Source organism: Ixodes scapularis, unplaced genomic scaffold, assembly GCF_016920785.2.
Source record: "Ixodes scapularis isolate PalLabHiFi unplaced genomic scaffold, ASM1692078v2 ptg000323l_1__unscaffolded, whole genome shotgun sequence".
In the NCBI taxonomy this organism is placed as follows: domain Eukaryota; kingdom Metazoa; phylum Arthropoda; class Arachnida; order Ixodida; family Ixodidae; genus Ixodes; species Ixodes scapularis.
This window is the reverse complement of record NW_024609965.1, coordinates 504,853-515,689: the sequence shown is the minus strand read 5'-3', so window position 1 is coordinate 515,689 and position 10,837 is coordinate 504,853. Positions and strand designations below refer to the sequence as shown.

Sequence of the window (10,837 nt, the reverse complement as noted above, 5' to 3'; positions counted from 1 at the left end):
CTTTCTGCGCGTCGATTCAACTATGACTCCAACCATCGAGTGTGTGGCATGTACCAAATCAGTGGAGACCGATGGAAGGCACATGTCGTGCGCAGACTGCAAAGGTGCTTACCATTTGGGCCAGACTTGTTCCGGTATCGCCGACAAGACGTTCACCACTATGGGTCAGTCTAAGCGTGACAAGTGGAGATGCCGGACGCGCCGTGAGAAAGAGAGTCAAGCGGGACCACCTGATGGGATCGAAGCATCGCAGGGTGTGGAGAATCTATCTGCTCAGCTGGCTGCCATGACTGAGAAGCTGGATGGGCTGCTCACCCTGAAAGGAAGTGTAGATTCCCTCCTGTCTCTGTCGGCGCAGCTCAACGAACTCTTATTGGTAAAGCCACTGGTTGAGAGCCTGAGAGAGACAGTCAACGAAATTCAACAGTCCATGAACTTCTTCTCCGCTGACTATGATCGTCTTCTCAAGCTGGCAACAGCCAACGAGCAAACTGGCAAAGGTCTCCAGGACGAACTGTCGCAACTAAAGACAACTGTGCAGATACAAGCAGCCGAAATCCAGAAGATCCGGGGCGCGCTCAACGACAACGAGCAGCACAGTCGTCTCTCCAACCTCGAAGTGCACGGACTTCCTGTCTCGCCTAAAGAAGACCTATTATCCTTTATTGAGTCTCTCGCGGAAAAGCTGAACATCTCCCACTTCCATAAAACCGATATACTCGCTATACATCGCTTGCCTGCCAAACGTGAAAAGGCCCCGCCGATTCTAATTCGATTTGCTTCGGTCAGCATGAAGGAATCGTGGATGGAAGAGCGGGGAAAGCTTCCCTCACTCAGTCAGGTTGGCCCTTCCCCAAATTGTACTTAAACGACAACCTGACTCGTGCGAACAAGGAGCTGTTTTGGCAGGCTAGACAGAGAGGCAAGGAGCGAGGCTACAAATTCGTGTGGGTGACAAGGGCTAAGATATACGCCAGAAAGATGGAGAGTTCTCTCCCTGTGAGGATCAACCATAAGTTAGACCTTGAAAAGATTATCTAGTTGCATGACAAACTTCGCTCAGGTTTCAGATTTTTCGTCTTTAAGAAAGTTTCTTGGAGTCTCTCATGACCACTCTTTTTCTGTTTTACATGTTAATATAAGGAGCATACGAATGCATTGGAATGAATTCGAGATAATTTCAAGGGATATTAGTTCGCTAAAAGATGTCTTTGTTTTAACAGAAATAAGCATTTCCTCTGTTGCTACAGATCAATTTTCTTTACCAGGATATATAAGTAAATTCTACACGCGGTGTTCCGGTCATGGAGGTGGCATCGCGGTTTTCGTGAATGAGAAGTGGTCCATTACTAATATTTCTTTGTACTTCAATCACGCAGAGTCTGTCGCCCTTTCTCTAGGAAACGCGGCAACCTCGGTATGCTTTTTGGCAGTCTACAGATTGCCTTCCACGAACGTTAGATCTTTTCTGGAAGAACTTGAATCTTACATAAGTAGTCTCACCATGCATGACCAGTTATGCCTTGTAGGAGATTTTAATATTGACATTTTAAGCACGACCAAATCTACGGTGTGCAAATACTTAACCATCTTGTCAACGCATGGGACAGAGTGCACTATTAATGCTCCAACTTCTGAAGAGTTTCTATTAGACAGACTAGTTTGCTCCTGCATTGACCATATCAACATCAGAACATCTGCGTCGATCGTTAAATCGGCCATTATTACAGAAAAACTCGCTGACCACTACTTTGTGGCCTGTCATTGTTCTTTTGGTAACTTGGCATTGCACCAACTACCGGGCCGTATTACAATAACCACCGTAGACAATCGTGCCTTTGATAAGCTAGTCTCGTCATATGACTGGATCGGATTTCTGGAGTCCGTTCACCACAGTGACGTATATAAAAACTTCGTTCTTTTGTTTGATAAATTCTATAATACCTGTCGGAAAGAGGTGCACATAAAGAAACGTAACCCTGACCTTTTATGGCTAAATACAAATATTTTGACAGCAATTAGCGATAAAAATGCTTTATGGGCTAGATGCCGTCGATCACCTAACAACGTGGAATTGAAGTCAGACTTTAAATTCCTTCGCAACAAAGTCAACGCAATGATTAGATCTGCCAAACGAAACTACTACCAGAAATAATTCGCAGAATTTCGTTCAGATGCACGAAAAACTTGGTCCCTGATTAATGAGTTCCGTGGAACTAGCACGCGCCACTCTATCGACGATACGATCAAGCAAAATTTTGGCGGTAATTTATGTCATGTTGTAGAAAATTTCAACGCTTTCTTTGCTACTTTTTCTGGAAAGGCGAGAGATCCACCAACTCCTATTGGTAACAATGTCAGCTCCTCTGCGTTGCTTTTCCGACTCCAAGAGACGGATCTGCACTCGATCTTGTTTAGCTTTAAGCCAAGCAAGTCGCCTGGAATTGACAACATTCGTCTCTCCGATCTTCGCAGAAATTATGTCAGTCTCAAAGCGGTCCTTCTTTTTATGTTAAACGGCTTTATTGAGGCTAAATCGATTCCCGACGACCTTAAAACATCAATATTGTGTCCTCTATACAAAGGTGGTGCCAAAAATAACATCGAGAATTATCGACCGATTTCTATTCTACCGATAATCGTGCAGATACTCGAAAAGCATGTGTTTCAGGTAATGACGTCTTTTTTAGATAAATTTAATATATTGTCACCTACTCAGTTTGGATTCGTGCATGGGAAGGGCACACAGCCCCTTCTGGAAGATTTTTCTGATTATCTTTACTCTGGTTTTGATAACAACGTTGTCACGTCAACACTATTCTTGGACGTATCTAAAGCGTTCGACACCGTTAGTCACTCGTTACTTTTACGTAAACTTCACAGCATAGGCTTCCGTGGCACTTTTTTTTCTTTTTTTGAGAGCTATCTTGACAATCGCTCCCAGCTGGTATCTGCTGGAGGTTTTCAAAGCTTACGAACCAAACTAAAAGCAGGTGTACCACAAGGTTCAATTTTGTCACCACTTTTGTTTAACATCTTTGTCAATGACATCGCCAGCTATGTACCAGGATGCAAGACCTATCAGTATGCAGATGCCACTGTAATCATGTCCCAACATATTAATTACGTAGACTCGATTCGCCAGTTATAGCACCATGCGACTGCGGTCATGGACTGGTTTGAGAAAAATCTAATCGCTATCAATGTAAAGAAAACAAAACTAATGTGTTTCTACAATCCACATAAAACAATCAATCTCAGCGTTCCTTTTATTTTACACTCATCTGCTTGTAATCAGTGCGCCTGTGTCCCCTTAGAGTACGCTAGTAGTGTTAAGTACCTTGGTATTTCTTTCGATAGTGGCCTAAAATGGCATGCCCATTTAGCATATATTTGCAAAAAATTAAGGAGCGCCAGCTGCATCTTATATAGATCCAAATGTCTCATGCCTCTTTCTGTTCGTAAGGTTATTGCTCATACTCTAGGGTACAGTATCCTTCGGTATGGCATAACAGTTTTTGGTAATTGTTCCGCTTTCTGGAGAGATAGAATTGACAGCATCCTTAAAGCAATCCTAAAGAGTGTCTCCTATAACATGCAAATACCCGAGGACACCACTCTTTTCGACCTTCTTCAACTGCCTGACTTTCACACCCTCTATGTTCACACAGTTATTTTGAGACATTTCTGGAGCTCTGAATTCAAAACTTTAAGCTCATCATCTCGTGCCCTCAGACACGTGCAGCCTTTCCAAATACCTCTTGTGCATACCCGATACGGTGAAAGTACGCGAGTATATTACGTTCCAAAGCTTTTCTCACAGCTGCCGCCCGAGCTTCTAGGCCTTACTTCGCTCCGTAAACTTAAGAAATCACTTAGAAGTATGAGTTTTTGATGATCTCTGTTTTACTTTGTTTAGTGTTTTGCAGTGTGGGTTTCACTTGTTTAGCTAGACGGTGGATTTGAAAGCGCAAAAGACTGAGAACGAGGGGACAGGACAGAGCGCTTACTTACAACTGTCAAATTTAATAGAGCATCTTGAGAACGACAAGGTGGAAGTGAAAAAATAAAAGGAAGAAAAGAAAGATGAAATTAAAGCCACTGCTGCTAAAAAGAACATATTTAGTATTATAAATTGAAATAAAAAATTATTTTAACTTCAACCAAAGGCAAAGTACTTGTCATGTAAAAAAAAAAAAAAAAAAACTCTATACTACAAAAAGCAAAAGAAAAAGAAAAACATGAAATAGAAAGAAAAAAAATACGCTGAGCAAACGCCGAAAACGTCTTCAGATAAAATCGTAATCGTAATCGTAATCGTAATCTTTATTGGCTCAGGAGAGCCGTGGCACCGCGGAAAGGCGACAGCCCGTACCATGGAGGCCCGCGGTGCCACGTCTAGTGATGATGATTATGAAATGATATATACAAGGGGGGGACGACGCGGTCTTCTCAACATCGCAAGCACCGTATCTTGAAGGTTTGGGGTTTGCCAAGACACTTCAACCAGCTGTAAGAAGTGTCTGGGCAAAGGGTCGTGTCCGGAGGCTTCACCGTGCGTTGCCGCTGGGAAAGCCTTGGTGGTTTGATGGTGTTGAGGACGACGTGCTCTTGTGATCCGCCGCACGAGTCTTGGAGGTTCGGCGGCGGTTCAGGCCAGTAGGCAAGCGAGCCAAGGTGTCCTTCGGTAGGCTGTTCCATGGACGTTCTGGATGGTGAAGCCCTGGCGGTTGATGGTGCGCTCCCTCGCTTCGTTGAAGGCAGCGGCTCCAGGTGGTGGCCCAGTCAAAGTAGACGGCTGCCACCCCCGATGCATTGACGTCCAGGGATAGAATGTAGCGCCGCGGTCACCCGGCGTAGCTTCCTGGCATCGTCGTCGTCGTCCTCGTCTCTACACCGCTAGAACTGAAGTTCTCTCTGTGTTTCAGGTCTTCAGGGGAAACACCGAAGGAACTGAAGTTCTCTCTGTGTTTCAGGTCTTCAGGGGAAACACCGAAGGAACTGAAGTTCTTTTTGTGTTAGGGTCACTGATGGCGCGCTTATGCACTTATCGCGACTGGTGAGGATGACTTGAGCCTCGTACAGTTCTGGTGTTTTTGTCACGGAACCGCTTTAGAACTTTGGTGTGGTTGAATGTTGGTGAGCATTTGCAGTCTCTGACATGCATCGCAAGATGTCCCGATGGTGCTGATTTTAAGGTTTGGGCATGTTCTCGTAAAGGGATACTGAACCAAGGAATTTGGTGTCCATAATAAGTGGCGCACGTTCTTTCCACGAGCCAGCAGCCGCCGGTGTGCGCGAGCATAGGCAACAAAAATGACGTCACAGACCTCCATTCGTGGTTGAGATGACAGTGAAATGTATGGGCTTCGGACCAAACGAGAATAAAGACAAGTTTTTCATCTACACAGATGTAAAAAGTAAGCGATGAATTGGTCTAACAAGCAAGTAGCTTTCGCTTGTAGAGATGAAAAGCCTGTCTTTATTCTCCTTTAGTCCGAAGCCCATGCATTTCATTGTCCTCTCAACCGCGAATGGAGGTCTGTGACGTCATTTTTGTTGCGTGTGCTCGCGCACACCGGCGGCTGCTGGCTGGTGGAAAGAACGTGCGCCACTTATTACGGGCACTAAATTCTTTGGTTCAGTATCCCTTTAATCTGGTATTAATACATCGCCCCGACTGACCTACATACACTTTGCCGCATGTAAACGGTATTTGATATACCACTCCACTTTGACATTCCACATACTTGAGTCGATGTTTTACACTGCACTCTGCCTGTTGATGCTGTTGGCAATTGATCTTAGGGCAGAGCCTTTTTAGTTTGTCCGGAGCTGAAAGCGCAACTTGGACTTGAAACTTCGCAGCTGTTCTCTTCAAGTTGTGGGACAAGCGGTGTATATATGGCAGAACAGTCGGTCGGTGTTTCTTTCGTTTTTCAGTGTCACGTTTTTTATTTGAGGTCATCAAGGATTCGGCGACGTCATATATTATGGAATTCGGATATCCCGACGCTTTCAGTCTTTGCACTTGGGCATCGAAGCTCTCCCCCGCTGAGTGCATGCAAGATTTTTTAAGAGCTGTATTCAGGCAATTTTTTGCGATTTCTCTTTTTATAATTTTGGAGTGAGCCGAATCATACTGTAAAAGACCTTTCTTCGATCGAGGGGAATACATCTAGCAAGCGTGGTTGTCGGAGAACACCAGTCTTAGATCTAAAAAGTGGAGTACGGAGTTCACTGGTGACTCTTGGGTGAACTTGAGACCTTGGCCATTTTCTAAAAAGTTAGATTTGATGATGTTGAATATGTGCGTCTCATTCTCACTTGGGCGATGTTGAAGGAGAACGAGGTAATAACATATCGAAAAATATGAGATACATGGCTGTTAGAAAGTGTACTGTCTATTGCCCGATCACATTGGGACAAGTAAATATCACATAATATAGGTTCCACACAGGAACCTATACATATACCTTTCTTTTGTAGGAAAGAATTACCTTCAAATTTGACGACTGTAGAAGAAAGGTAGAACTTTAAAAGTTCTAAGAAGGACTCTACCGGAATGCCGCACTTGTTTTGAAATGAAATAGTTCCATTGGCTTCAATACATTCACTTACCCGCTGCAAATAACTTGATGTGAGGTACTGAGTAAAACAGATCCTCCACATCAAGTGAGAAGCCGAAGCGCACTGTCATTGCATTTAGTTACAGATACTTAATAAGTTCCTCTGAATTTGTTATTAGGAATGGGTCATTCAGCTGGAGAATCGACAAATGGCTTAAGAGGAACCGTGACATTAAACACTGCCAAGACCCTTTCTCTGTGACCACAACTCGGAAAGGACATTCGTCCTTGTGTGTTTTTGCCGTGAAAAACATTTCCAAATGGTCCTTTTTCGTAGCAGTAATTGTCTTCCTCAATTGCTCCAGCTCAAGCCTGTGGCACAGTTGGAGCGCCTTTGCCTTCACTCTCTTGGTTTTGAAATCATGCAACTGGTTAAAGTTTTTCTCTATGGCCTTCCCTGCTTTTTCGAGGTAGAGTGACCTAGGAATGACAACGAAACCTCCTTCTTTATCAGAAACTAGAAGGCTTAGGTTATTCGTTTTGAAATAATTGACAATAGAAGGAATTCTCATATTCTTGTCATTAACTTGACCAGTATGTAGCAGCACATCAACACAATCGTCCAAACATCGAATTCTATCAGTTTCTTGGGCCTTAGCCGCTATGTCGTGTATCTTAGACACCAGCTGTACGCCCTGCATTTTTGGTGGTGTGCAAAACTTTGGACCTTTTTCGAGTGTCTTGCCTATATCTGTAGGTATTGTAGCATCCCCCAACAAGGTTACGTATTTTTCCTTGCGTTTGTTATTTTGGGCACGGAGACTTTTAATATGCGGAATATATGAAGACCACAGGAATTCCGTCTCCTTACTTGCTCTGTCAAGGAAGGCTCTGTACCTTCGTCCTTGGCCGCCACCGGGGTCTCCACAACCGGCAAGAGCCCAGAGGCAAGTTCTGAAGTAACGGACCTGCCTCCATATCTCGGAGCGAACGATCTTGCATATTCTTTTCGTATGATGTTGAGAAGGTCTTCCAAAGCCAAACAACCCAACCAAGTTCGGTGGAACCGCACCATGTCTGACGGCTCACTCCAAAATTATAAAAAGAGAAATCGCAAAAAATTGCCTGAATACAGCTCTTAAAAAATCTTGCATGCACCCAGCGGGGGAAAGCTTCGATGCCCAAGTGCAAAGACTGAAAGCGTCGGGATATCCGAACTCCATAATATATGACGTCGCCGAATCCTTGATGACCTCAAATAAAAAACGTGACACTGAAAAACGAAAGAAACACCGACCGACTGTTCTGCCATATATACACCGCTTGTCCCACAACTTGAAGAGAACAGCTGCGAAGTTTCAAGTCCAAGTTGTGCTTTCAGCTCCGGACAAACTAAAAAGGCTCTGCCCTAAGATCAATTGCCAACAGCATCAACAGGCAGAGTGCAGTGTAAAACATCGACTCAAGTATGTGGAATGTCAAAGTGGATTGGTATGTCAAATACCGTTTACATGCGGCAAAGTCTATGTAGGTCAGTCGGGGCGATGTATTAATACCAGATTAAGAGAACATGCCCATACGTTAAAATCAGCACCATCGGGACATCTCGCGGTGCATGTCAGAGACTGCAAATGCTCACCAACATTCAACCACACCAAATTTCTAAAGCGGTTCCGTGACAAAAACACCAGAGAACTGTACGAGGCTCAAGTCATCCTCACCAGTGGCGATAAGTGCATAAGCGCGCCATCAGTGACCCTAACACAAAAAGAACTTCAGTTCCTTCGGTGTTCCCCCTGAAGACCTGAAACACAGAGAGAACTTCAGTTCTAGCGGTGTTTTATCTGAAGACGTTTTCGCCGTTTGCTCAGCGTATTTTTTTTTTCTCTTCTATTTTATGTTTTTCTTTTTCTTTTTCTTTGTCTTTTTCTTTTTGTATTATAGAGTTTTTTTTGTTTTTTTTTACGTGACAAGTACTTTGCCATTGGCTGAAGTTAAAATAATTTTTTATTTCAATTTATAATACTAAATATGTTCTTTTCAGCAGCAGTGACTTTAATTTCATCTTTCTTTTCTTCCTTCTATTTTTTCACTTCCACCTTGTCGTTCTCAAGATGCTCTATTAAATTTGACAGTTGTAAGTAAGCGCTCTGTCCTGTCCCCTCCTTCTCTTCTCAGTCTTTTGCGCTTTCAAATCCACCGTCTAGATGTTCAACCAACTAGCCCCCCAATTAATTCTGATGCAATTTCTTTCTTCTACAATGGGCCCTTTTCCTTGTTTTTTCCCTCTGGGCTCTATTTCTATTTACATCAGCGTGATCGCCAACACAACATGCAAAGCAAGATTCTATTCTGCTGCCATCAGACATGGTGCGGTTCCACCGGACTTGGGTTGTTTGGCTTTGGAAGACCTTCTCAACATCATACAAAAAGAATATGCAAGATCGTTCGCTCCGAGATGTGGAGGCAGGTCCGTTACTTCAGAACTTGCCTCTGGGGGGCTATGTTGCGCTTTTTGCACTCCCAGGAGACTAGGGAGAGGGAAGTGACGTCAACAACGCAGCAAATGCAGATTGGATGTTGATTTTGTTTTCTTCTGTCAACATCCAATCTGCTTTGCTCTAGTCGCTGACGTCACTTCCCTCTTCCAAGTCTCGTGGGAGTGCAAAAAGCGCAACATAGCACCCCTGGGCTCTTGCCGGTTGTGGAGACCCCGGTGGCGGCCAAGGACGAAGGTACAGAGCCTTCCTTGACAGAGCAAGTAAGGAGACGGAATTCCTGTGGTCTTCATATATTCCGCATATTAAAAGTCTCCGTGCCCAAAATAACCAACGCAAGGGAGAATACGTAACCTTGTTAGGGGTGCTACAATACCTACATATATAGGCAAGATACTCGAAAAAGGTCCAAAGTTTTGCACACCACCAAAAATGCAGGGCGTACAGCTGGTGTCTAAGATACACGACATAGCGGCTAAGGCCCAAGAAACTGATAGAATTCGATGTGTGGACTATTGTGTTGATGTGCTGCTACATACTGGTCAAGTTAATGACAAGAATATGAGAATTCCTTCTATTGTCAATTATTTCAAAACGAATAACCTAAGCCTTCTAGTTTCTGATAAAGAAGGAGGTTTCGTTGTCATTCCTAGGTCACTCTACCTCGAAAAAGCAGGGAAGGCCATAGAGAAAAACTTTAACCAGTTGCATGATTTCAAAACCAAGAGAGTGAAGGCAAAGGCGCTCCAACTGTGCCACAGGCTTGAGCTGGAGCAATAGAGGAAGACAATTACTGCTACGAAAAAGGACCATTTGGAAATGTTTTTCACGGCAAAAACACACAAGGACGAATGTGCTTTCCGAGTTGTCGTCACAGAGAAAGGGTCTTGGCAGGGTTTAATGTCACGGTTCCTCTTAAGCCCTTTGTCGAATCTCCAGCTGAATGACCCATTCCTAATAACAAATTCAGAGGAACTTATTAAGTATCTGCAACTAAATGCAATGACAGTGCGCTTCGGCTTCTCACTTGATGTGGAGGATCTGTTTTACTCAGTACCTCACATCAAGTTATTTGCAGCGGTAAGTGAATGTATTGAAGCCAATGGAACTATTTCATTTCAAAACAAGTGCGGCATTCCGGTAGAGTCCTTCTTAGAACTTTTAAAGTTCTACCTTTCTTCTACAGTCGTCACATTTGAAGGTAATTCTTTCCTACAAAAGAAAGGTATATGTATAGGTTCCTGTGTGGCACCTATATTATGTGATATTTACTTGTCCCAATGTGATCGGGCAATAGACAGTACATTTTCTAACAGCCATGTATCTCATATTTTTCTATATTTTGATGATTACCTCGTTCTCCTTCAACATCGCCAAGTGAGAGTGAGACGCAAATATTCAACATCATCCAATCTAACTTTTTTGAAAATGGCCAAGGTCTCAAGTTCACCCAAGAGTCACCAGTGAACTCCGTACTCCACTTTTTAGATCTAAGACTGGTGTTCTCCGACAACCATGCTTGCTGGATGTATTCCCCTCGATCGAAGAAAGGTCTTTTACAGTATGATTCGGCTCACTCCAAAATAATAAAAAGAGAAATCGCAAAAAATTGCCTGAATACAGCTCTTAAAAAATCTTGCATGCACCCAGCGGGGGAAAGCTTCGATGCCCAAGTGCAAAAACTGAAAGCGTCGGGATATCCTTATTCCATAATATATGACGTCGCCGAATCCTTGATGACCTCAAATAAAAAACGTGACACTGAAAAAC

General features: G+C 43.6%; 1 protein-coding gene across 1 annotated transcript; it reads left to right on the top strand.

Annotated features, from left to right (window-relative positions):
- Positions 1-286: 286 nt before the first annotated feature.
- LOC120841747 lies at positions 287-868 on the top strand. The gene has a single exon (XM_040212716.1). The coding sequence runs from the start codon at positions 287-289 to the stop codon at positions 866-868; it is 582 nt and encodes a 193-aa protein (XP_040068650.1).
- The last annotated feature ends 9,969 nt before the right edge of the window (positions 869-10,837 follow it).